The sequence below is a fragment of the Oncorhynchus masou genome, chromosome 14 (assembly GCF_036934945.1).
Source record: "Oncorhynchus masou masou isolate Uvic2021 chromosome 14, UVic_Omas_1.1, whole genome shotgun sequence".
NCBI classification, from domain to species: Eukaryota; Metazoa; Chordata; class Actinopteri; order Salmoniformes; family Salmonidae; genus Oncorhynchus; species Oncorhynchus masou.
The window spans coordinates 106,907-134,405 of record NC_088225.1 but is presented as its reverse complement, the minus strand read 5'-3'; the positions used below and the strand labels follow the sequence as shown (position 1 = coordinate 134,405).

At 41.8% G+C, this 27,499-nt stretch overlaps 3 protein-coding genes, 1 long non-coding RNA gene and 1 pseudogene across 5 annotated transcripts; 2 read left to right on the top strand and 3 right to left on the bottom strand.

The window, feature by feature from the left end:
* Nucleotides 1-98: 98 nt before the first annotated feature.
* Nucleotides 99-4,262, bottom strand: LOC135553907 (6-phosphogluconolactonase-like; annotated as a pseudogene).
* LOC135553908 (uncharacterized) lies at nt 3,472-6,104 on the top strand. Of its 2 annotated transcripts, none has more exons than XR_010457640.1 (4): nt 3,472-4,351; nt 4,723-4,810; nt 4,907-5,015; nt 5,260-6,104. It is a non-coding gene; the product is annotated as an uncharacterized LOC135553908 (long non-coding RNA). The 2 variants fall into 2 exon arrangements; XR_010457641.1 differs by lacking the exon at nt 3,472-4,351 and adding an exon at nt 4,366-4,600.
* A 789-nt stretch (nt 6,105-6,893) lies between these two features.
* On the top strand, nt 6,894-13,169 carry LOC135553904 (gastrula zinc finger protein xFG20-1-like). Its single transcript, XM_064985829.1, has 4 exons — nt 6,894-7,299; nt 10,034-10,170; nt 10,483-10,588; nt 12,031-13,169. The coding sequence occupies exons 1-4, from the start codon at nt 6,996-6,998 to the stop codon at nt 12,672-12,674; spliced, it is 1,191 nt and encodes a 396-aa protein (XP_064841901.1). The 5' UTR covers nt 6,894-6,995; the 3' UTR covers nt 12,675-13,169.
* LOC135553902 (zinc finger protein 808) lies at nt 13,170-17,752 on the bottom strand. Its single transcript, XM_064985828.1, has 4 exons — nt 16,095-17,752; nt 15,810-15,922; nt 15,423-15,525; nt 13,170-15,194 (listed from the first exon to the last, which is right to left on the bottom strand). The coding sequence occupies exons 1-4, from the start codon at nt 16,348-16,350 to the stop codon at nt 14,266-14,268; spliced, it is 1,401 nt and encodes a 466-aa protein (XP_064841900.1). The 5' UTR covers nt 16,351-17,752; the 3' UTR covers nt 13,170-14,265.
* On the bottom strand, nt 16,557-25,654 carry slc25a17 (solute carrier family 25 member 17). Its single transcript, XM_064985830.1, has 9 exons — nt 24,870-25,654; nt 24,595-24,655; nt 24,418-24,484; nt 24,143-24,294; nt 21,473-21,589; nt 21,103-21,251; nt 20,038-20,133; nt 18,705-18,790; nt 16,557-17,898 (listed from the first exon to the last, which is right to left on the bottom strand). The coding sequence occupies exons 1-9, from the start codon at nt 24,942-24,944 to the stop codon at nt 17,748-17,750; spliced, it is 954 nt and encodes a 317-aa protein (XP_064841902.1). The 5' UTR covers nt 24,945-25,654; the 3' UTR covers nt 16,557-17,747.
* Between the last annotated feature and the right edge of the window lie 1,845 nt (nt 25,655-27,499).

Genomic DNA, 27,499 nt, shown 5'->3' with positions numbered 1-27,499 from the left:
CCTTCACCACCCTCCAGCACTTGAAAGGAAAAGCTCACTTGTATTAGTGTTATCAACAACCACAGAAATGCTCTCAAATCCATTACTGTTTTACAGTGGGATCTATTTGTGGGATATATATATATATTTTTTTTTTAACAGTAAATTACAGTTAAACATAAATACAAATACCCTGAATTAAGTCTCAATAGTGACATTTCTTGATGCTTAATAGGTTAGGATCAGGGTTAGATATGATTGAGTCAGAGAGGATGCCAGTATGGAGGACAGGATACAAACCTTTAGCACTGGTGCTTTGCTGCCCCCTGTTGACACAAAGACCACACAATGGGCTAAGTTCACCATGGGAAATGTCATGGTCACACGTTGTGGTGGGTGCTTGGGCGAGTCACAGATTGGGGCCACAATTTTCTAGGTTTCCTAAAAGAGGAGTAAATGTATGCTGAGGGTTTTCTGATCTCCCATAACAGAAGACAGTTCTTCCTTCATGAAAGACTATCTGATGAGAATAGTACCAAACAGCTTTAATTACACCCAGACCAAGCAACGCCTTTTTAACGTTTTTTTAACCCCCTTTGAGAACAGATGTAATGTCATGATCTGATCTTCACAAGACCATATGGATAAAAAAAGAAGACGTATTTGTCACGTTCTGACCATCGTTCGTGTGTGTTTTCCTTGTTTTAGTGTTGGTCAGGACGTGAGCTGGGTGGGCATTCTATGTTGTGTGTCTGGTTTGTCTATTTCTATGTTTGGCCTGATATGGTTCTCAATCAGAGGCAGGTGTTAGTCATTGTCTTTGATTGGGAACCATATTTAGGTGGCCTGTTTTGTGTTGGGTTTTGTGGGTGATTGTTCCTGTCTTTGTGGCACCGGATAGGACTGTTTTGGTTTTTCACGTTTCTTGTTTTGTAGATTGTTGTTCTTTCATCTTTATTAAAGATACACAAAACTAACCACGCTGCATTTTGGTCTGCCTCTCTTTCCCCAGAAGAAAACCATTACAGTATTAGTAACATTGATGTAAATAGTTATCCATTTTAGCTCCTTTGATACCAGAATTACAACCTAATGAGTGATACAGGTGGCGTTCCAGGTCGTCTGAGAAGATTTCTTTATCATATGAAATGCTAAACACTTCTCCAGGCATTCTCCAGGCAAAAAAAGACAACCTGGGAATCAACATGGCTACAGTGCAATAAAGACGACCTGAAACTGGGCTGTAGACTGTGCTCACCTACAGCGGGGGATGGTCTGGAAACAGTGAACAGGTGTGTCCAGCAGCAACAGATCAAACACAGAGATATCCTCCTTCAGGACTCAGTGAAATGACGTTGCCACAAGCAGCACTGGAGATATTGAGATGACCGAGATGCAACACTTTGCTCTCACACGTCGCACAAAGTATCTGCACGGGTTCAGGGTAGACAGGGCACCAAATCAGCAGAGAAGTTGAGTCTTGCGATTCAACACTCTTAGTTGTTGAGGACATTTACCCACTATGCTGTTTACTTTCTGCATCTACGTCATATCGCTGAGTCTACCTTTAATACCAAAATAGATTATAATATCTCAATGGTTCATGTCATAACTTTTCTTTGTTTCATAACCATACAAGTGATAAATGAACTGTGTGTGTGTATATGTGTGAGTCTGTACCTCCTTCAGTTTGCGGGCATAATCCTCAGCACACTCCTGTACAGATAAATAGGGGTCAAACGCCAGGACCCCACTGTCTGGGATGTTGATTTTGGAGAACAACTGATTCTGTTGACAAAAACAAAACATGATTGAATATAAATAGTTATTTAACCTGATAGATGCAGAAGAACTGTCCTTAAGGTTGAATGAGAACTAGAAAAAGGTAAATGCCCTGCCCCTGAATTAAATGTGTGCTCGCAGAAAAATACAGACATCAGGCTGTAGATAAGAATATGCACCTGCATTAACTGTACAAAATATTAGGAACATCTTTCTAACATTGAGTTTTACACCTCCCTTTTCCCTCAGAACAGCCCCAATTTGTCAGGGCATGGACTCTACAAGGTTTAGAAAGCGTTCCACAGGGATGCAGGCCCATGTTGATTCGAATGCTCCCCATAGTTGTGTCAAGTTGGCTGAATGTCCTTTGGGTGGTGGACCATTTTTGATACACACAGGAAACTGTTGAGGGTGACAAACCATGCAGTTCTTGACACACATTTGAACTGGTGCGCCTGGCATCTAGTACCATACCCCGTTCAACGGCACTTAAATATTTTGTCTTGCCCATTCACCCTCTGAACGGCACACATACTGCACACAATCCATGTCTCAATTGTCCTTCTTTAACCTGTCTCCTCCCCTTCATCTACACTGATTGAAGTGGATTTAACAACTGACATCAATAGGGGATCATAGCCTTCACCTGGTCAGTCTATCATGGAAAGAGCAGATGTTCCTAATATTTTGTACATTCAGTGTATATTAATTGTTATCTTTTCTACATATCAGGTTTACAGTAAACTCTGTGATTTTAATATATGCAGCTGCCGAGGCAAGGACCAGTAAACTATGAGATTCTGTTACCTTGTGCAGTCCATAGGTACTCTCTCCATCGTCAAAGGGAACCAGCCTGTCATCACAGAAAACTACTAGCCAGTGGCTGCAGTCCAGGGCTGCTCCTTGCTGAGCATGGACACCAAGCTGCCCCCTGAGAGGCACAGGGAGAACTGGCCATGGTCCAACAGGGCCTTGTCAGCCCGAGATGCTACCAGGTGAGCCAGAGCTGGACCAAGCTCTGCTGCTGAAGAGAACACCACTACTCTTCTGCCTGACATCATGACTGGAATAGAAGAGGGAAAAGAAAGAAGGTTGAGGTAACGGAAAACATTTTATTTTATAATCAGTGATGCACTTACTATACCAGCAAGGAGGAAGTGTCACTGTCAATCCACATCATTGTTTTACAATTCACCATGATATTGCAGAATTTCCCCAATTCCAGAGAAAAGGGCCAGCTACCAATAAATATAGAAAAAAAGGCAAGACTGGACTGGTCTATAATAATAATGATGATGATGGTGAGTACTCTTCGGCAGAACTTCACATCTCACTGTAGTCCGAATGTGACTACGCTTTCCATTGTCTGTACATCAGCCTAAGTTAAAATGTAATTGTGTTAAACATTCTGGCTTGTACAGAAACTTTCCATTTGTTTTGCAGTGCTTAGTTTCAGGCTGTGTAACCAGACACTGGTATAACAGTCTGATTTATTAGCAGAATCTCACCGATGCACGTTGTAATAGTGTCCACTATGGTGCATGTAAAAGAGCTTTGCAGTGCCATTGACAGCTTGCATCTCAATCTGGAGAGTAGGTGAAGCTCACCAGTTCCAGACAGGTATGAAATTCATACTATTAGCCATAATAACGCGTGTGGAAAAGCAACATTTTACTCAAAGTTAATATTGTGGAATTTTTTATTTTTTTTTGGTCGGCGAACATTTTGCCACTCGCAGCACTTCCTGAAACTAGTCATCCACTAGCCAATCAAATATCCAGGACCGCCCTGCAATGTTGCATTCTGGTAATTGTAGTGAATGTGATTACCTCAAATCCTATGTGTGTTATGTGCACTGTATATGGATTTAAACCGAAAAACTGTCTTTGGTACACTATAATCGTCTTTGATTATCTGGATCGTATACAATATTAGATGGAAATCAACCAACTGATAATTAACAGTTTATAAACTACTTATAATAATTTAACCTCCCTTTACTCGATATAGTTATGGTAGTTGTTAAATTAAAATGTTCTACAATTATTCTCCCAAATGCTTTTTTAGATACAAAGTTGCCACTTCTCTTTGCTGCGATTTCCCCTCCGATCCTGTAGATGGAACCATGTGTCTTTGTTGTGTGCATGTTTGTACAAAGAACTCGAAGCACACATTGTTATATTTAACAAACTAAATATTTGACAGCTCGTTGAAAGTAATACATATAGTTATCAGCATATTTTAGTTGTATATATACTTTTGCCAAAATGTCGACAGCTTTTTGTTTTCAAGCACAGCTCGTTTCAGTCATGGACGCGTTATCAAAAACAGCTGTTTCAGAAATAAGCAAACTGGTCGACATCGAATCAAAGGTTTTAATATTAGAAATAACGCGTGGTCGGAATGAAATAGCAGCACTTACAGAGAAACTGCAGTTGATGGAGAATTTGCTTTGGATCGACCGAGGGCACAGGCAGCACGCAACCGCAGATACACGCACGAAAACACCAACAAGAGTGAGAGACGGTTCAATGAACGATTATTGTGAAATACCTCAGTCTGAGCCCAAAAGACCTGCAATCAAAAAAAGGTTTGCAAAGTTGACTCTTATTCTATATTCCATAGGCTGGTAATGTAATTGTGTGTGTATGTGAATATATCTGGGTCAAATACGTGTGATGTGTTTAGTCCCCAATGTGCACATGCCTAATTTGCTATAGTTTTTAACCCAGGTCTGGATTAGACTGGCCACAAATCACAGATATTAGAATGATTCTGCATGAAGCCCTGTGCTGCTTGAATCCTGTGGCGTCTGCGTGGCTCTTTGGGTTTAGACTGGGTAACTGTAAAGTAGTTCTTGATAAATGCTGATGTAAAAATAATTGTATCAAATACTTTTTATTGATTGAACCCAACCTTTTTTATCTGTCAGAATTTAATATATTTGTTTTGTATGCTTAGTGAGAGTTCCTGGGAAAACATTTGTCCTCCCCAAGAGATGCACGTCATCCATCCGGTTGAAGATATTGCTCTTGTTTTGGAAACAGTGGTAAGTTATGAACTGTCATTCCTTCTGTCAAGTAGCCTTACTGTAATGTCCTTCTAGTTACCATTTTTTGCTGAGCTATTGTTATTTACCCTAAAGCCTACCACAGTGGTGAGAGACCAGCCTAAGTTGATTGTGATCAAGGAGGAACCTTCAGAGGTGGACATATGGGGTAGTGGGCCAAAGACTGAACTCATAAATGAAAAGGGTGAGTGTTGATGGGTTAAATCACATGAGGGCCTGGGTGCCAAATAGTACACTGTCAGGGAGGACAATGACTTGTGTTGGCATTGCTGAACAGTTGGGTAACCTAGACAGTTGGGTAATCTAGTGCAATAATACAATAGGCAAAATGCAGAAGCATTGGCTTGTCTTGTGTAACTGAATAAAGATTGAACTGTTTAATTATGTTCTAAAATATATACGTATACATGCCTTCCTGTGTCAAACAGAAGCAGCAACATCACTTGATACAGATGTTAGGTGTCTTGATGTGCATCAGCATTGTCCAGACGGCTCAGACAAACACCCTATGCTTACTGAGAGCCAAGTGAACCACAGCACTCCGCCCTCATCCAGAGTGCAATTGGAGGACCTGGACACACATTGGATGCCGCCTGCATGTTCACAGAGCCAGGATGCACAGCAGATCACACCTGCTGCACAGAGAAACTCCATAACTGGAAACAGCTCTGGTGGTATAACAAATCTGCCCTTTCAGAGTTTCAGTGTGGCAAAGTCAAACATGAAGATCCACAGCCTGAGAACGTCAGGAGCTAAAAGATTTGGCTGTATGCAATGTGGCAAGAACTTCAGGTGTTACAGTCAGCTGGAAATACACCAGCGAAGTCACACTGGAGAAAAACCGTACCGATGCACACTGTGTGGAAAGAGATACGCACAGAAAGGGCATCTTTATACCCACCAACGCACCCATACTGGAGAAAAACCATATCGCTGCCTCGACTGTGGCAAGAGCTTCATTCAAAAATGCACTCTCGATATGCATCAGCGCACCCACACTGGAGAAAAACCTTATGTTTGTGTGAAATGTGGGAAGGGATTTACTAAAAACTGTAACCTTAAGAAACACATGGGTGTACATACAGAGTTCAGCATGCATGTTTACAGTGAGTCCAGTTTTCAAGAGGACAGATGTTAAAATAGACCATCAGTACTAGTACCAACCAACCAGCCTCTGCAGTGGATTTGATGGACTTCAGTCATTAAAAGTTTTCCTCATAGAATAGAAGTTTTTGCTTTTCAGAAAAATAAAGGTGTCCCCTTTTCAACATTTGCTAGGTCTCTATTTTGCTGTCTGTCATATTTTTCCTAATTTCAAATGGGTTTGGAGGTGAAATATAGCCCTGAAAGTAACAGCCAACTGCCAAGGTGTCTAGTTTTTAAAATTGGCTCTAAACATTACTGCATTGAATTGTGGGATATTTGACAGTAAAACCATGAAATAAAGCTCAACAGAAGTGTGTCCGTGGAAAAAAAGTAAACATGACCTTTACTTAATGCTTTACGGTAAAGTATCCCACAATTCAATGCGGTAATGTTTCGATTAATGAGTGAGAGGTCTATTCAGAGATACTTTTGAGAAGATAGGAAACTCCATTGCATTCTGTTAACGCCCATTATCTACGTTGCTCGCGCGTCGTCAATGAGCCGCGCGGTGTATTCTGGGATAAGAAGTGTGTGTGTATATATATATATATATTCTATAATAGTGTGTATATTCATATTCTATAATATTTTCTTTCAATGAGTCAATTGGGCGCTAGCGCAAAACCCCAATATTCGTCGACAAGAAGTACAACATTACAAATATTTTCCGAGATGTGAGATATTTAACGTGTTCTCTGTAATATCGTATAGCTTTTGCATCGTGACATTACGTACTGTCGAGGAAAATAGGCATTACCCCGACTTTGAGAAGGGATTGCGTGACGATTAGTTTAGCTACTGCGTGACAACTTGAACGCGATTGGTCGAGAGTCTGCTGGTTGATGCGTTTTATAGGTTATCCATTATTTTCTAATGGGATTCCTATCTCCTAATTTATTTATTATCTCTGGTCTGTTTGAGCTAGCTAGCCACCCAATCAATGTCTTATTATTCAGTTTTATTAATATAGCCAGCCTATCATACGCGTTGGACTTAGTTTCTTTTTAAAAACAAAACCATGAATACGATGATAAATCGGGGAAGTTTTCAGACCCAGTTAGTTTCCATTATGGAAATGCTAAGCAAAGCTGCTGTGGTTGAAATCGGTAAACTTGTCGACGAGTGCTCGGCGGTTCTCCGTTCTGAAATATCCCAACAACACATGAACGAGAACGAGGCATTAAAGAAGAAATGTTACCTGCTAGAGATTGAATTAAAGACGGTAAAACTGCACGAACGTAAAAGGGTCATTGCCAGCCGTTGTCAGAATGAAGTTCAGGTCTCGGGACAAATATTTACGCATCAAGCAACTGAGAACCGAGGTGAGCATTTTTAGACTGTAACGTTAGATAGATTTAATCCATGATAGGTTGCTAGCTAGCAACTGTAGTTGATTAAAATACATTCCATGATTTACGACGTAGACAAGTGTGGGCGGGCTTTAAAGATTCACCTAGTGATTTCAGCACCCAAAGAATAGCCCGCAATAGCTGCACACATTGTTCTGTGTAATTGCGGGCTATTCTTTGGGTAATGTAATCAGTACATTTTATGTTGGTTTTTGTTAACTTTTTATGTGACATCGGCCGAACAGCCACGTACTCCATCTAAACGTGACTCAATTCTCAATTTCGGGTACAGTTCTAGAAACATAAAGCTCTCTACTTTCATATCACATCAAAAACATGAAACAAATTCAAATTGTACAGCTAACGTTACTGCACTGTTTTAACACAGTTGCAGCCGACAGTATTTTTCGGTGACAACATGTTTGTTGCGTCCATCTTCCGTTTACACCAAGGTGTTCGGAGACGTCTTCCAGCTGTTTTCCGTAATCAAGCGATGTAAACATGGACATTTGGCACTGTCAGAACCCTAACAATGAGAAGGTGTGTAGTAATTTAACCTTTTGATTTTTGAAAATTATTTCTCGCGGATATGAAATATGCGTTCCTTATGTTTTCAAAATCATACCGCAAGCGATGCATTTTAACGTTCATAATGAGTGTGGGTGTCTTAACAAACTTCCCACGCCAGACGATCTGATTTATCAATATGTACTAATTAGTAGTTAGATCTACTAATGTACTAGTTAGATCTGAACCAGGGGAGACTTTAAAGTCCAGACGGATTACGAGGACGTGTACTCAAAGCATGTGCTGAGCAGCTGGCAAGTGTCTTCACTGACATTTTCAACCTATCCCTGACCTGGTCTGTAATATAAACTTGTTTCAAGCAGACCACCATAGTCCCCTTGACCAGGAATTCCAACGTAACCTGCCTAAATTACTATCACTCTGTAACACTTGCATGTATATAAATGCTTTGAAAGGCTGGCCATTGCTCAAACAGATGATGCAATCTCTAATGCACTCCACACTGCCCTCAGCCATTTGGATAAATGGAATACCTATGTAAGAATGCTGTTCATTGACTAGAGCTCAGCATTCAACATCATAGTCCCCTCCAATCTCATCACCAAGCTCAGGACCCTGAGACTGATCACCTCCCTCATCAACTGGATCTTGGACTTCCTGACGGGCTGTCCCCCTCCAGGCGGTGAGGGTAGGCAACAACGCATCTGCCACACTGACCATCAACCCGGGGCCCCTCAGGGTTGTGTGCTTAGTCAGAGACCTGGCAATGTGGTGCCAGCGCAACAACCTCTCCCTCAACGTCAGCAAGAGAAAGGAGCTGATCGTGGACTACAGGAACAGAGGGGCGAGTATGCCCCCATCCACATCGATGGGGCAATAGTGTAGAGGGTCGAGAGCTTCAAATTTCTTGGTGTCCACATCACTAAGGAATTAACATGGTCCACACATTTGTGAAGAGGGCATGATAGCACCTCTTCCCCCTCAGGAGGCTGAAAAGATTTGGCATGGGCCCTCAGATCCTCAAAGTTCTACAGCTGCACCATTAAGAGGATCTTGACTGGCTGCATCAATTGGAATGGCAACTGCAAGGCACCTGACTACAAGGCGCTACAGAGGGTGGCGCGTAAGGCCCAGTATATCACTGAGGCCGAGCTCCCTGCCATCGAGGACCTCTACCAGGCAGTATCAGAGGAAGAACCCAAAAATGTTGCAGACTCCAGCCCCCCCAAGCGATATAGGCTGTTTTCTGCTACCGCACGGCAAGTAGTTCCAGTGCACAAGTCTGGAACCAACAGGACCCTGAACAGCTTCTACCCCCAAGACATAAGACTACTAAACAAGACTTCTAAATAGCAAATCAAATGGCTACCCGGACTACCTACATTGGCCCTTTTTTTGTACTGACTCTATACCCACACATACTTACACTGACACCCCAACATACACACACTACATACGCCCACACAATTTCACACTCGCCACATACGCTGCTGCCACTGTCTAATATCTATCCCATTGCCTAGTCACTTTACCCCTACCTATATTTACATAGCTACCTTAATTACCTCGTACCCCTGCACATTGACTCAGTATGGGTATTCCCTGTATATAGCCATGTTATTTTTACAAGTTATTCACTGTGTATTTATTTATTCCGTATGTCACTGTTTTTATTATTATTAAAACATGTATTTTTTTATTTAACGACATTGTTGGGAAAGGAACCGTATAAGCAAGCATTTCACTGTTAGTCTACACCTGTTGTTTACAAAGCAAGTGACAAATACATTTTGATATGACAAATATCCTCTCTATGCCCACAATGCTTCCATTCATCTTCCCATTAGACAAATCTGCAAGCATATATGTACTTCCAAAAAAGGTCTAAATAGAAATGTATAAGCAACCAGAATTTTTTTCAATGTATTGTTTTTGACTGGAAGAAGAGCTACCAAAAGGCACCTCTTCTGGTAAAAAAAAAACAATATTTAATAATTTTTTTCAGTTGCTTGTCAATTTTTATTTAAACCTGTTTTGTAAGTACATACCGGGTGTAACAGCAGTAAATGACGATAGTTGCCTGCGTATTTGGACATTATAACGCTTGCAGAGCTGTTTAATGGGAAGATGAATGAATGCTGGTTCAGCCACGAATCATGATAGACGTTTCCATTTTCAGAGAAGCAGTCTGCCCCCGCCATAGAGGGTGTCTTTGGTAAGGACTGGTGCATGGACCTATGGAGAAATGGAGAGACTATCCCTCAGGATAAAGAGACAATTGGATCGGTCATTTTGGGCAATGGTGACGTCACTCAGGTCAGATGTATTAATATCCTTGAATAGTGCATCTCTGCTAGCCAGGCTGTCCTACTTTGTTCCCTTCCCCTGACCTTAGTCCTACAATGTTTGCAGATCTGTAAGGTGACAGACCAAGCAATATGGTGGAAGCGCCACACACCCCCACTGATGTTTATACCTATTCAGATCCAAGGGTTAAAGAGCGAATTGGGACTGGGAAGGGTTATACTCTTGGATCACAACAAAGGTTTCAAAGGTTCTTCTGTTACAGTCGGAATAAAAAAATAACCATGTACTGTCTAATAACGGTCACTCACCTGTCTTGTGTAGGCAATAGACTTGGTGGACAATGAGCCCGAGTTGGTGTTTATCAAAGAAGAGCTGTTTGAGGATCAGCCAGTGGACCAGCAGAGGGGACATGCAAGCAACAGAAAAAGTATGTGTGTCGTGATCATTGAGAAATTCTGACAGCTCATTCATATGTAAAATAAACAACATCCTTTCATGACGGATGGGGGCAAGTTGCAATTGTAAGTCAGTCTCTGGATAAGCATTGTATGCTACTATGACTAGTTTAAGGAAATAGGGCTGTGGCGGTCATTACATTTTGTCAGCCTGTTATTGTCATGCAAACGACTGCTGGTCTCACGGTAATTGACTGTTAATCGCCAGGCTCCACTCATACAAGCCACTGATGCGTGCCTTTGGAAAGTCTCCATTAAAAAAAAAAAAAAGATGAATAAATCAATTGACTACAAATCACAAATTCATTATTTTAGGCAGAGCTAAAGAAACATTATGAAATGAAGAAAATGTATTTCAGAGGAACAGAATGAGTTGGACTATTTACTGTATGTTATCTGGCTATGCACCGCGCCATAGGCTTGTTTATTTAGCAGACAAGATATGCTTATAAGATGCGTGCCAGTATTTTATGATTTTAAAGTAAGAAGAATATAATTGATAATTTACCTGAATAAAATAGAATGGATGTTGCTCATATGAAGTGGCTATGTTGAGCGTAAAATGTATCATTTGAAACAGGTCATGTACACTAGATTTAGAGTTATTTGGCAACTTTAGTTGTGAACGATTACAAGCCTTAGAAATTAAGGCATATGGGCTGTTTGTGCTCTTGCCTCAGGTTGCACATGCTGTTCTCTCATCAAGTGATCATATTTTCACCCATCAGACTTTTCTCAATTTAATCTGGTCTTTACTGCTATGGAAATCAGTTTACATTTATAAATCCTCATTTATCAAATGGGCAAGAACCGAGGCAAGATAAAAAAAATTAAAAAAGACATGTCATCCATATGCACTGGAAAAGTGGAGGAAACTTTACCGTCTGTATGTTTTTCACTCGTGTTGGGTAGGCTACTCCAGTAATTTCAATGCACCACAGATGATACACAACCCCCCCCGTACTCTTTATGCCAAGGGCTCTCCAACCCTGTTCCTGCAGCTACCCAGTGCTTAATTTGGGAAACCTAGTGAAATCTGGATCAAGGATAGTGACATGTTTTCTAATGTTTCAACCTATTGATCAATTTGAAGACAGAAGTTCAACAATCTCAGTTTTAAAAGCACATACTGTTTTGATGTGATTTTTTTGATTGCGTTTGCATTGTCTGTGGTTGGAGGTGAAGTAGTGCCCTGAGTACCAGGCCGTTAGCGACCTGATGAATTAGCGATTTGGGTACTACTAAGGAGATTACCATGACTCGACTGTCACACAGAATTTTACTGCCATCGTGACTCATGACTGCCGCTGTGGCAATAATATGGTCACTGCAACAGCCCTATATGGGATTGGCTATTGAATTGTTTCACAGCTGTGATGCCGGTGTTGAGATTGTTTTCATTTGTACTGTACAGGGAGTGTAGCAGTGGAGGATGCTCCAGCAGTAGAGAGAACAGCTGCCAGTCTACTTCACCTATACCAGGGGGACTTGAACACATACCCTTCAATGCCTGACCCTGCAGGCAGCCATCAGGTACAGCCTGACACAGAGCAGCCTACATCCGTTGAGAGCCTCATGGAAGACCCCACTCTGGCTGGTTTGGTTGACAACACACCAGAGCCTGGCCCTGACACAGCCGATGGAATGTACATGGACTATCCTCTCCGCAACACATACGCACCAAGAAACCAGCCAAGCCTCCAGCAAGGAACTGGAAAAGACCTAAAGCAGCAGTTTGACTGTTTGTTTTGTGGGAAGAGCTTTGGTTATTTAAGCTACTTGAAAGTCCACATCAGACGCCACTCTGGAGAGAAACCGTTTGGCTGCACAGTTTGCGGGAAGCGCTTCGCTCAGAAGACGTACCTGAAGCTGCATCAGCGTACACACTCTGGAGAGAAACCCTACAGTTGCACAGAATGTGGGAAGAGTTTCTCTCAAAAGAGTTCGTTGAACGTCCACCTTCGGAGTCACACTGGGGAGAAGCCTTATAGCTGTGTCGACTGTGGGAAGAGCTACACCTATAAACACGGTTTTAACACACACCAATGTTTCAATTAAGGGATTAGGGAGTAGTCATTTTCTATTGTCAATTTGTTTTTAATTAACATTTCAACCTTGTTTTGAAAACTGGCAACCAAAACATCTTTAGCCTTATTGTAATCATGGTGGTTTTCAGTAGGTTGCGCTACTGTGTGCTCTAATGAACATTACCCAGCTGTTACTCTTCACGACATGGCAGAGAACTGTTCCATTCAAGTTTTCCCTCTGCGCTGTCCGTAGGATTGCACACACACTGTGCTGCCTTGTCACACAATTGGCAAGAGAATATGCTCCACTGTTAGATGAATAGATTTGAGTGACATTTTTGAACAGTGGTTGTCCTGATACCATTTGTTTGTGCTACTGTGAAGAATGCCAGTGTGGTAGACAGATCATGTAAACGTGTGCCAAATCATTTTCTGTCATGAATTATGAAATTAATGTAACGCGTACAGTAATACATTTACTTATTTGTTCACATTACATATTATAAAAATGTAAACATGGCAAAGATGAAGTTATACCCTTAATGCTGCTTTAATTATGAAAGTTTACAGCAGATAAATATTCCAGAAAAACAACTGACACAATCATGGAAGCATTATGTACAAAATGCACTGCTGGGAACAGAAATTGAAAACATCCATTTCATGAGATCTTATGTCAATTGTACCAATGTATACAGAGGACAATGCAGATACAGTACCAACTGCCATCTTGCACCAAACATTGGCAGGTTCAATCCTTGAGCCTAAAATATAGAACAGTGGTAAGTGAACATTACAGTACTTATGAAGTGCAATACTCATGCACCACGTTCTTTGCAAAATAAAACTTCATAATTTACCCTTTGTAGGTAAATCATAACAGATCGCCTAAAACATCCTGTTAGTGTTGTAGCTAATTCAGACAAATGAAGTGTAATAAAAAATACACTTAAAGGCTACAACATACTGTAGCGTATTTGGGGGGGGGGGGGGGGTCTCCCGACTGGGACTCCCAGGTCCAGCATCCAGATCCGAACCCCTTGACAAGGTCGTTGGGTTAAGGTTGTGCCAATATTGTGAAGTATGACGTACATTAGACAGTATTTGGTTCTCCAGTTTGAGCAGACACACAATCCTTTAAAGGGGCAATCAGCAGTTCAGATAGAGGCCTCCCCACCCGTTTCAGTAAAAAGCTGAGTGCTGGGCCTTGAGAAATGTAGGCTAACCACTCAAATTCATAGAGCTATTGATGCAAGGACTGACCATCCATACCAAAATTAGTTTTAACCATGTTTTGAGGCTATTTAGAGTGGCATGTAGCCTAGTGGCTGAGAGCGTTGGGCCAGTAACCAGGTCACTGAATCAAATCGCAGAGCTGATAAGATTAAAAAGCTGTCGATGTGCCCTTGAGCAAGGAACTTAACCCTAATTGCTCCTGTTAGTCGCTCTGGATAAGAGCGTCTTGCTAAATGACAAATGTAAAGTGTTTATTTACAAGCTTATTTTGGGTTCTGATGGTGTACAACAGTTCAACTAAGCTTATGAGGCATAAATAAGTTATGGATGTAGCAACTGTAGATTGCCCCTTTAAGTCAAGAGTATTGCAATCAACTAAAAATACTTCATTTATTTTTATGAACAGCCATGTGTGTTTGGAGCAGTTGCTGATTGACGAAAGACAACTGACACTTAGAACATTTGTGCACTTGCGTCTTCTTTTTCTTATTTTCTTCCTTTTGACCGTGAGCTTTGGCCAAGTGCTGAGTGAGGTATACTTTCTGGGTGAAACCAATTTCACATGTGAGGCATTTGAACGGTTTCTCACCAGTGTGAAGGCGCATGTGACATTTCAGATTGCCCTTCTGTGTGAATCCTCTCCCGCAGACAGTGCACGTGTGGGGTCTCTCTCCAGTGTGCACCAGGTGGTGTATCCTCAGGCTTGACGGACAGCTGAAAGACTTGCCGCAGTAATGACAAAAGTACTTTGAGCTGTTCGAGGCCAGATAATCGGGAGCAACACATTTGTGTTTTTTGAGCTGAGTTTTCCCAGGATAATAGTTCTTACACACACTGCAGTACAGTGACTTGTGAGATTTCATATGCATCGTCAGATGGTTCTGCCGCAAGAAAGTCTTCTTACAAATCACACAACTTAACTTGTTTGTGTCGGATTTACTATGGGAGTGCAAGTTAAACCTGTTAAAGTAACTGAAAGTCTTCCCAGCTTTGCTTTTTGACTTTGCTAAAGACTTCTTTGCATACGTTGGCTTTGTGATGTGTTCATCTTGTCCTTCGTTGGGCAACAGCTCGGTATCGTCTGGTAGGAACTCATTTGTCTCATCGTCCTCAATGGGAAAGACATGTTCGCCATATTCCTCCTCCAATCCGTCGATGGATATGAAACGTAAAGTGTGTCCTGTGGAGACATCCGTAGTAGACATCTCCAGTACCTGTTTATCCCGTCTCTCTGGCCTGTCCTGCCGGAAGGAATCAAAGGATGGATACACGTTGGAGGGCCCTTCTCTTCCATTGTCCACTAAGTCGTCATCTCCTGAAGCAACAGATAAAATACAAAAACAATACAAATAAGAGTTGTGGTTTCGATTGCCTGTCCACCTATTCATGAAAAGCAATGTCCAACCTCCATGATGACCAAATAAGAGTCACATTGGCTTATAACTGTGCATGGTATCAAAAGCATAGAGTTAAACCTATATGATTTAGCACTACACCAGCCAGGCAAATCAAAAATCTCAGATTAAAACCTCTAACAACTTACCATCTAAAATTATTGTTGGTCTTTCCTGTGGGTGTCTTTTTATGATTTCCACCTCAAAATCCTCCTCTTTAACATCAGCTTGGCCCGAAGGCACCCCTGTTGACTACGAGAATAAGATACATATTTTTAGAGCCACTTGAAAAATGCACACTAAATAATAAAATGCATTGAAGGAATAAGACTTCTAAATATGACAGAAAGAGTAAGTGTCCATAATGTAGGGTAGCCTCGGATTCACTCATTTCAAAGAGCTGGGCATCTGACAGCATGTCCTCTGGTAAGCCTGAGTCCTCTGTTGGTTTCCACAATCCTGCCTAGTGCTTTCTCATATCAGTGTAGATGAAGGACAGCAGACGAGGCAAGGAAAACTCCTGTCTCCTCACTCACTTTGGCAGTGTGTTGTGGACTGTTCTCTGTGCTGTTGGGATCCCCATGGTTCCATAGATCAAGACACCATTCCTTCCCAAATATTCCTTCGATGGTGGGGGATCCGTTTAGCCCTGGAAGAGAAGGCAGAACTGAATTGACACTTGGGCATATTGTGTCAAAAACACATTGCCCCTATAGGGTAAAGACACTGTATAGACTAAAAGGAAAAGGAATGAAGACGATAATATCCCCATTATGCATGCACCCTCGTCACGGATGCATTATAAGAGGACCACAACATACCTCTGTCTACTCTGGTGATAGTTTCACCAGTTTGAACACCAACAGAGCGATAGTTTCCAGCCAGCTTGGGAGCTGTGCTTTTCACAATTGTCAGTTCACTTTCCAGATTATGCAATTTCTCAGTGAGAGACTCATTTTCTAAAGATATCCCCGCGTATTCGTCGTCAACCAGTTTACACACATGAGCCATTGCGGTTCTAGACAGTATTTCCATGATGGAGGACAGTTGTGTGTGAAAAGAAGCGCGTTTAGACATGGCTCTGCGTTAATTGTCCAAACACCGTTTGAATTGATATTAAAGTTGTTTAAACTAACCAAATATCTCGCCAATTTCGAACACAAAAAGCGTACCTAACCCAGCTGCTGAACAGTATCTAACCGGGAACAAAAACAAGAGGCAATGGAAATTCAACATCCGGCCGACGCATATGTATGACGTAAAACAGATTACAATAGCGTACATGTGGATAAAAATAGACGTTTAATCAAAACAAACAAATCAAGTTAACATATAGCACCGCATTAAACACTACATTTTAAACCTTTTTTTATGGGGCTGTGACCTCATCTACTGGTCCAAAATTATATTACTGTAAAAAAAATAAAACAACGCTCCACATCAGTAAAAGTACGCAAATCAGAGGGAAAAAAACGATTTTTTTTAAATGACAATCTTGAAACGACAATTGTTGATGCATATTTAACCTGGTACCAGTCTTTCTTCTCTCTCAGAGAGCTGGCTGAAGGAGATGAAAGCATATGGTCAAAAAAGCTAAAATGTACTTATTTGAGCAGCAAGATTTTATTTCTATCAACCTTTGAAAATCTGAAATGTTGGTGAATTATCCATCCATCATATTGGACAAAAAAATATTTTAAAATACATCCCTTAATTATTCAACACGTTTGTCAGAGAGCCAATTAATGACAGAATGAAAACATTTCCCAGTGATTTGACAAGAGCAACAATGCATCACAAAATAGCTGCTTAACTAAATCCACAAATTAATCTTAGAACATTGAAAAGTACAAAACGATGAAATCCACAGGAGTCTGAGGAACAAGTGGTGTCTACTTCCACAAAATTGGCAGTTCTAGAAAAATAAATAGACAAAAAACCTGGGACAAGGAGAGCTCAGCTATGGCTAGAAGGGATCAAGCTTTTGTAAAATTAACATCAGATTTCGTTTTTCGTAGCAGGTTAGGAGAATTTACGTAGCAGGTTAGGATAATTAGGCTAAGGTTATGAAAAGGGTTATTCATGTTAATTTTGTGGTTTTGAGCTAGCGCCAAATTGACTGCCATTCACTCCTTGAAGGAGAGCTCTCCTTGTCCCAGAATCGCCCAGAATGCACCGTGAGTCTACTGGGTGAAGCGTTATACATTCCTACATTCATTGCCCAATGGGACTCCCATTTCATCCTCTCTCTAATATCTCTGGTACAGTCTCAGCTGGTCTCAGTTCGATTCCTTCCCCTCCCTTTGCCCCTAACCATTTCACGCTTGCATGTCTGTAAGGTGGAAGAAATATGGTGGAAGATTTACCCTTAGCTACACTGCTTATACCGACCCAGACCCTTTATACATGCCAACATTGAGGGGTTATGGCCAAGGGGAGACATATGGCATCGGATATCTGATGTCACAGACAGGCTAGTGGCTGGAAGCAGGCCTCTTCACTCCCATGACACTGAAGGTGCTGCTGGCTATCTTCTCGTAGAGCAGGAACATGAGGGCAGCGGTCAGGACGGTCTGCAGGAGTTTAGCTTCCAGGCCTTTGAACAGGCCCAGCATGCCATACTTCCTATGGGTGGGGGAAAGCATCAAAAAACAATATGTAGGCAGTGGTAGAAAAAGTACTCAATAGTCATACCTTAATAGAAAATGACTCAAGAGTCACCCAGTAAAATACTACTTGAGTAAAAGTCTAAAAGTATTTGGTTTTAAATATACTTAAGTATCAAAAGTAAATAGAATTGCTAAAATGTACTAAAGTGACTAAAGTAACAGTATAAATAATTTCAGCTTCCTTATAATAAGCAAACCAGACAGCACAACATTTATTTTTATTGACAGATAGCCAGGGGCAAACTTCAACACTCAGACAATTTACAAATTAAGCATGTGTTTAGAGAGTTCGCCAGATCAGAGGCAGTAGGGATGACCAGGGATGTTCTCTTGTCAAAATGTAATGAGTACTTTTGGGTGTCACGGAAAATGTATGGAGTAAAAAGTACATTATTTTCTTTAGGAATGTAGTAAAGTAAAAGTTGCCAAAAATATAAATAGTAAAGTCCAGATACCCCAAAAAACTACTTTAAAGTATTTTTACTTAAGTACTTTACACCACTGTATGTAGGAGATGAAAGCATTGGCTGCAATCCAGGTAGTCTTAATTGCATAGATGCTGCATAGATCAGCTCTCACAACTCCTGGAGAAGTGTTTGACATCTCAAGAAACACATTAATATGGTATAGCAATCCTCGGAGATGCACAGCACGATGGCAATAAAGACAATCTGGAACACAACCACTGACTAAGTCTGGGTGTGGTACCAGTCATGGTGCTTTTGAAATAAGGTAGGCAGGTGTGTGCGTGTGTGGACCAACCTCACTCTATTGATAACCAGATACATCACACTTCTCAGGCTGTTCAGCAATGGTGATCTGTCTGTGTGCTGCTTGTGTTGACCAAACTGAGAATGAGATGCAGACAACGAGCAGTGAAATTAGCACCCAGAGCTTATTCCACTGGAATAACACTAAACATTGGGATAACCCAATGTTCAGAGCAGAGCACTAAAACACAACATCCACACTGGCAGGAAAACATATACACAATCACATTATAGACAGACAACCCTCATGAAAAAGTACTACAGAATTACTACACAAAACCTATTTGTGCATTAGTGGCAATGTAGAGACTTGAAGGGATTGTGTAGTGAATGTGTAGTACACACTACTCAAGATACACAGGTATGGTTTTGTAGTGGTCAGTAGGAAAACAGTAGTGTTTCTAGTAGTAATCAGGTAGAGATTTCTACTACTTGATGTTGGTAGCTGAGGTGTTTGCTAGCACCGTTGAAATGTAGCCCGTTTTCGTTACGCTAGTTAATAAGTAGGTGTTCGTATGCAAATGTACAGTAAGTTCATATTGGTATACTTACCTCCTTTGAAATATTGCCAAGGAGGCCCTCGACATAAGACTGGAGGCCATTGTTGGTAAGGTTAATATTGCTTATCAAATATTTATGTGTTTGTCTTAGGTGACTTCTGTTAGCAGTGGATTGATAATGGCTTATAATTATTTGTTTCTTGTACTTGTCTTTATACTCTAAATACAGATAAGGCTTTAAAAGGATTAAAAGTGTAAATATATAATTATTTTTCTATTACATTTGTATAAATGTATTATTTCTTATTATGATATGAACTACAGTTAAACTCAACGAAATAACAGTGTAGTAGTGACACAGTAGTGAAACAAGGAGATGTCAATAGTGATTTTGAATAGGCAAACAGTAGTAAATGTGTCAGTTTTCAATAGTCATTCAAAAGGGTTTAATGTAGGAAATGAAAAGGTATCAAGAGCAAATCAGTACTGACAACACTACACACACTGAATGTGTAGGCATTAAGTACTAAAATAGTGAACATGTAGGAATTGTGGTAGGATGTGTAGGTTTTAAGTAGTAGATACCCAAAAGCTCAGTCGTTGCACAGTAACTAGGAAATATGTAGTGTTCACAAGTCTTGAAACGTCCCAATTTATCACTCATTACTACTTAAATCACTACTGGTTTACTACACATCTCAATAGCAATCAATTAGTTAAACCCAATAGTCTTGTGTAGAGCTTGGATAGTAGTGATTCAGTAATACTTTTTCATGAGGAACATTCTCACAATCACACGCACGCACACCCACATACTGTTCTTACCCTCAGGATGGACTGTACAGTCTGTAGTGGGTATGTGAATGTGGTGGCCACTGCTTTGGCTACGGCACCAATCAGAAATATCTCCAGAGACAACAGCTAGAGAAATGGACAGACAACAGTATCAGGATCAGTTAGTTCCAGTTTAAATTGGGTTGGGCAGGTATATGATAATACAGAATACCAGAGCATTTTTATATATTGGAGGTATGACTTCCAATACAATGGAAGCGTTTGTTAATAAATGTCAATATTTGTACTTTTTAAAATCAATATTTTCAATCAAAGTGTGTACTGATGCTTATTTATTAAACCCTCTTAGGCCTCACTCCCCCCTATCTGGGATAATGCAGCCCTCATCCAACACCTGTTCTGCCAGTCACATTCTAATAAAAGGACCCCAAAATACACATCCCTGGGTTGCTCCTCTTTTCAGTTTGCTGCAGCTAGCGACTGGAACAAGCTGCAAAAAACACTCAAACTGGACCGTTTTATCTCCATCGCTTCATTCAAAGACTCAATCATGGACACTCACTGACACTTGTGGCTGCTTCGCGTGATGTATTGTTGTCCCTGACTTCTTGCTTTTGTCTGTGCCCAATAATGCTTGTACCATGTTTTGTCCTGCTACCATGTAATGCCGCTGCCATGTTGTGTTGCTTCCATGTTGTTGTTATGTTGCTACCATGCTATGTTGTTGTCTTTAGGTCTCTCTTTATGTAGTGTTGTGGTGTCCCTCTTGTCGTGATGCATGTTTTGTCCTAAATTTGTATTTTATTTTTAATCCCTGCTTCTGTCCCCGCAGGAGGCTTTTGCCTTCTGGTAGGCCGTCATTGTAAATAAGAATTTGTTCTTAACCGACTTGCCTAGTTAAATAAAGGTTAAATAAAAAAATTAATAAAAAGTACCGGTAGAAAGGTAACGCTAATGATTCCACTTTGCTTTCAGTTATACCATTTTTTGTTAGTGAGGGAGGACTACAGGGCTTTTTCCCCATCCATGAGAATTAAATCTAATTGATAATTCTGCCCAGTCTGAAGTACATCCCCCCCCCCCCCCTCCCATTACCTCTCTGTGAACCAAGCTTCTCAGCTGCCTCTTCAGGCCTTCATAGATCATGAACTGGACAGCCGGGTTGAGCACCAGCAGGAGAGAAGGGAATGTCCCGTTCCACAGGGCCCCCACCCCTTCGTCCTCAATGATCTGCACAAAGGCATCTGAGAGGAGAAGAGAGGGATACTGTTTACCCTAGAGACAATCTGACATAGTGACAAAGAAACCAGACTAGGAAAACAGTAGTACAATGTCTGTTTTCATGTGTGTGTGAAATAAAAAGAGACAGACAGAGGGAATGTGTATGTGCGCGATACTTTAGTGAGAGAAAGACTGACACATCTACAACTTTATCCGTTTCCAACACGCATACTGCTGCCTTTACCCATGATGCCTGAGTAGTTAGTGGGATGGATGTCTGCATTGCGAAACTTTGCTCCTTGAAGCTTGAGTCGTGTGTTGACCACCCACAGCGGAGTGGTCACAAGCACGTTCACTACACCTGCACACACAGAGACAGAGAGAGAAACAGAGAAACCGAGAGAGCTTGGAATCATTCCTTGACACTAAGTGTTAATCAAATCAAACTTTGTCACATGCGCCGAATACAACAATTGTAGACCTTACAGTGAAATGCTTACTTACCAACAGTGCAGTTCAAAAAAAAAGAGTTAAGAAAATATTTACCAAATAAACTAAAGTAAAAAATAAAAAGTAACACAAAATAACAATAACGAGGCTATATACAGGGGGTACCGGTACCGAGTTAATGTGCAGGGGTACAGGTTAGTCTAGCAGCAGTGTCAATGTAAAGAGTCTGGTGGCCATTTGATTAATTGTTCAGCAGTCTTATGGCTTGGTGGTAGAAGCTGTTAAGGATCCTTCTGGCCCTAGACTTGGCGCCCCGGTACTGCTTGCCGTGCGGTAGCAGAGAAAACAGTCTATGACTTGGGTGACTGGAGTCTGACAATTTTTGGGGCTCTGACACACCGAGTATATAGGTCCTGGATGGCAGGAAGCTTGGCCCCAGTGATGTACTGGGCCGTACACTCCCCTCTGTAGAGCCTTGCGGTGCCGAGCAGTTGCCATACCAGGTGGTGATGCAACCGGTCAGGATGCTCTCGATGGTGCAGTTGGAGAACTTTTTGATCATCCGGGACCCATGGAAAATCTTTTCAGTCTCCTGAGGGGGAAAAGGTGTTGTCGTGCCCTCTTCACAACTGTCTTGTTGAATTTGGACCATGATAATTTGTTGGTGATGTGGACACTCCACTACAGCCCCGTCAATGTTAGTGGGGGCCTGTAGTCCATGATCAGCTCCTTTGTCTTGCTCACATTGAGGGAGATTGTTGTCCTGGCAGTGTCTCTGACCTCCTCCCTATAGGCTGTCTCATCGTTGTCGGTGATCAGGCCTACCACTGTTGTGTCGTCAGCAAACTTAATGACGGTGTTGGAGTCATGTTTGGCCATGCAGTCATGGGTGAACAGGTACCAGGAGGGCATTAAGTACACACCCGAGGGGCCCCAGTGTTGCGGATCAGCGTGGCAGACGTGTTGTTGCCTACCCTTACCACCTGGGGACGGCCCATCAGGAAGTCCAGGATCCAGTTGCAAAGGGAGGTGTTCAGTCCCAGGGTCCTTAGCTTAGTGATAAGTTTTGTGGGCATTATGGTGTTGAACACTGAGCTGTAGTCAATGAACAGCACTCACATAGGGGTTTCTTTTGTCCAGGTTGGAAAGGGCAGTGTGGAGTGCGATTGAGACTACGTCATCTGTGGATCTGTAGGGGCGGTATGCCAATTGGAGTGGGTCTAGGGTATCCAGGAGGATATTGATGATGTGAGCTATGACCAGCATTTCAAAGCACTTCATGGCTACAGATGTGAGTTCTACGGGGTGATAGTCATTTAGACAGGTTACCTTAGCGTTATTCGGCACAGGGACTATGGTGGTCTGATTGAAGATATGTAGGTTTTACAGACTGGGTCAGGGAGAGGTTGAAAATGTCAGTGAAGACACTTGCCAACTGGTCAACGCATGCTCGGAGTACGCACCCTGTGGCCTTGGGAATGTTAACCTGTTTAAAGTGCTACGGGGCAGTAATCATTTAGGCATGTTAACTTCGCTTCCTTTGGCACAGGGACTATGGTGGTCTGCTTGAAATATGTAGATATTACAGACTTGGTCGAGGAGAGGTTGAAAATGTCAGTGAAGACACTTGCCAGTTGGCCCGCGTATGCTTTGAGTAAATGTCCTGGTAGTCCGTCTGGCCCCGCGGCTTTGTGAATGTTGACCTGTTTAAAAGGTCTTGCTCACATCGGCTACCGAGAGCATTATCACACAGTCGTCCGGAACAGCAGTGCTCTCATGCATGCTTCAGTGTTGCTTGCCTCAAAACGAGCATAAAAGGCATTTAGCTTGCTTGGTAGGCTCACGTCACTGGGCAGCTCACGTCTGGCTTTCCCTTTGTAGTCCGTAATAGTTTTCAAGCAATGCCACATCCGACGAGTGTCAAAGCCAGTGTAGTAAGACTCAATCTTAATCCTGTATTGACACTTTGCTTGCTTGATGGTTAGCCTGAGGGCATAGCGGGATTTCTTATATGCGTCCGGATTAGTGTCTCGCTCCTTGAAAGCGGCAGCTCTAGCCTTTAGCTCAATGCAGATGTTGCCTGTAATCCTTGGCTTCTGGTTGGGATATGTATGTAAGGTCACTGTGGAGACAACGTCATCGATGCACTTATTGATGAAGCCGATGGCTGAGGTGGTAAACTCATCAATGCCATTCGATAAATCCTGGAACATATTCCAGTCTGTGTTAGCAAAACAGTCCTGTAAGCATAGCATCTGCATCATCTGACCACCTCCGTATTGAGCGAGTCACTGGTACTTCCTGCTTTAGTTTTTGCTTGTAAGTGGGAATCAGGAGGATAGAATTTGTCAGATTTGCTAAATGGAGGGCAGGGGAAGAGCTTTGTATGCATCTCTGTGTGTGGAGAAAAGGGGTAACTTGGTAAGTTAGCTAGTATCAGCGTCTGGGTCTTATGTAGGCCTACCTGCAGCAATGCCCATTAGCAGGTCTCTGCTTGGAGTTGACTTGTGTCCCCGGAGCCAGCTGGCTCTCAGGCTGTGGAAGCAGTAGAAGTAGACGAAGTTGGAACAGCAGAGACTGCAGATCACTGGGAGCCAGCCCCTGTAGGGCGCCAGCCTGCAGAGGACAGGCAGGAGGACAGACACAACCTCGGGTTATTCTGTTCAAATAAATAAAAAATGCTAAAAGAGCAGAGAGCGAAAGCAGAGCGAGGGAAAGACAGAGCTCTTGTTTACTCACAACCCTTCTTCCTTGACAATCTCTGACAGAATGGCAGGAGTGGACCTGGCTTTCCTCTTCTCATCCACTATATATGAGGAACAGAGAGAAGAATAGACATGAGACTTGCACAGAGATATCTTATGTCCTCTATTCAGTTTTGCACAAAGGCGTAAAGATAGAGGTAGCTAACCTTACCTTGCAGCCGTAGTCTTGCAGTGTCAAGTGGGAAGAAAACTGTCATTGCCGTCACACTCCCCTAAAAACATATAATCATATACTGTCAAATGTAGGGTCTTCAAATGTGAACATTTGCTGATATCAGGCTAATCTTATTTATAGGGGATGCCGGTTTGGCAGTAATGGCCTGTCAGATAGCAATGTAAAGAAAAAAAATACTGCCCCTTGTTTTCATGTATTGCAATAACCTACTGTTAAAAAAAGGCAATGCACATGAACAAAGTTTTACTTACCGCTGCTCCTGCCATTGCATGCACCAAGCTTTCGTACGAGAAAACTTCAGCAAATCGAAAGGCTTCAGTGCTCATTTTGATTGCGGTAGATACAAATGTAAACTTGACAGTTTTGTTTTCAGTCCACTATGCACAATAGTTAGGGAATAGATATAGTTTTTTCCCCCAGTTCATTCCAGAAAACAATTACGCAGCTGAACTCTTGTGATTGTTTGTCATAGACATTAACCCAGAATGCGCTTCTCGCTCGTTTTACATCCAGGTCGTTCGTATAGCCAATGGTAGATAGAGTCCCCTTTCCCAATAAGGTGATTGGGCAATATGTGATTCCGCTTGGTCATTTGACTGGCTTTTCCTTTTGTCATTCAAACAAATGAAACAGCAGGTTTGCGTTCAGTATGGTTTTAAGTTCTGGAACGCTCAATTGAACGGAAACGGTGCTTGACTGAATGACCAGGTGAAGAACGCGGATGGGTTTGTGTCATACTGTACTGTATTTGATTGGGGAACGCCGTCCGCACTGCCCTTTAAAAACACTCAATACTTCAAGCCACACCCACCAAACGTACCTCAAAGTCTGCTCAAGGACGTTGTGGGTAAACGTGTCGTTCAGTACAAACCGTTCCGCAACGTAGAAAACGTTCAAGGGAACTGAACGCATCTCAGGCCTGTCCAAAGAAACGGTACTGCAGATAGAACAATGTGTTAGTTATTCTAGGCTGCTGAGGGGAGGAAGGCTCATGTCTGTTATGGAGCAAATGTAATCTCTGTGCAAGTCTCATGTCTATTCTTCTCTCTGTTCCTCCTTCTCCCACAATGTTTTCCGGTCGTCACAGTTACCACACCAAAGTCATAATCTTCGCCTACTTCTAAAATAAAGATTCTTAAAATGTGATTTTAAACATACTTTTTATTTGTTTATAAAAAATGTATTTAACTAGGGAAGTCAGTTAAGAACAAATGCTTATTTACGATGATGGCCAACCCCAGCCAAACCCTCCCGACGCTGGACCAATTCTATGTTGCCCTATGGGATTCCCGATCATGGCCAGTTGTTATACAGCCCGGGATCGATCCAGGGTCTGTAGTAACGCCTCTAGCATTGTGATGCAATGCCTTGCCTTATGCCACTGCACCACTCGGGAAGCCTAACACTTAACTTTATGGCTAACCCTAACCTTGAATTAAGACCAAAAAGCACATTTTGGTTTTCATAAATTTTTATGAAAGCCAATTTTGACTTTGTAGCTGTGCTATCTAGTGGAAACCATGTTTTCATAGTCTTGTTCATTCTCCAGGCTAGCTGCTACACCTGTCTGTCTGTGTTCTGAATTCTAAACTTCTAAAATGTGCTCCTTTCCAGAAAAGGGTATATTGTTTTGTGTTTGTAAATATTAAAGTTCACTACAAAATGTGCTTTCTGCAGCGAGAGAAAGACAGCGCCCAGACCCACCACTACCAATAAGGCCCCTACAAACACCCTCAGACATCCCATGATGCTCCAGCATCTTTCCCCCTCCTCCTGTTTTTCTTTGCAAAGGTGAAACCAGTATCTGGTTATCTGATATCCCACCCCCTCATTCGTGGACCAGTTTCTTCAGTCTGTCTCATGTGGACCACTGAAGGTGCCTCTTCCAAGGAGGTCCCTCTCCATCACTGGGGTATTGGTTGCATCTATAGGTCAGAGAACCACGATGGAAGTAAAGTCAAGATTTTTGTGTCATTCTCAATTATTTGATTTATGTACCTTGACTTTACAGTATGTGCTTTCTAAATTATTTTTACAAGCTGGGAAAACTACAAACACACATTTAGTAAACATTGCTCTCATTTAAGATATTCTTTGTCAAACAATTCACTTCACTGTTACTACAGGCGCTGTTCTCTAAGGTTGTTAGCCTGCCATCAGAGTGTCTGCATCTGCCTCAGTCTGAATTGGCCTCATGCATGCTGCCTGACAATCAAACAGTTGAGATGACCGTGTCTGTTTTGGGAGTTACTGGTTGGACCAGATGCCAGACCAGTGAGTATAAGTTTCACCTACTATTTCACCATCCTTATCCATCTGTGTAGGCCTAAATGGTGGTTTCCACTCGCAACACCAGTTTCTCCAACAGTAAATGCTGCAACCAAATGCTGTTATTGTAAATTACTTTGATTATCATGATCAATCATTCATTAATAAACCATTTGATCAAAATTGTTATTCCATTGTAAATTCTACAACACAATCAATCTTACCTCCCTCACTAGCTTTAAGCACCAGCTGCCAGAGCAGCTCACAGATCACCGCACCTGTACATAGCTCATCTGTAAATAGCGCATCCAATCTACCTCAACCCCATACTGTATTTATCTTGCTCCTTTGCACCCGTGTCTCAACTTACACATTCATCCTCTGCACATCATACCATTCCAGTGTTTAATTGCTATATTGTAATTACTTTGCCACCATGGCCTATTTATTGCCTTACATCTCTTATCCTACCTCATTTGCACATGCTGTATATGATTTTTCCTACTTTATTATTGACTATGTTTGTTTATTCCATGTGTAACTCTGTGTTGTTGTATGTGTCGAACTGCTTTGCTTCCTCTTGGACAGGCCGCAGTTGCAAATGAGAACTTGT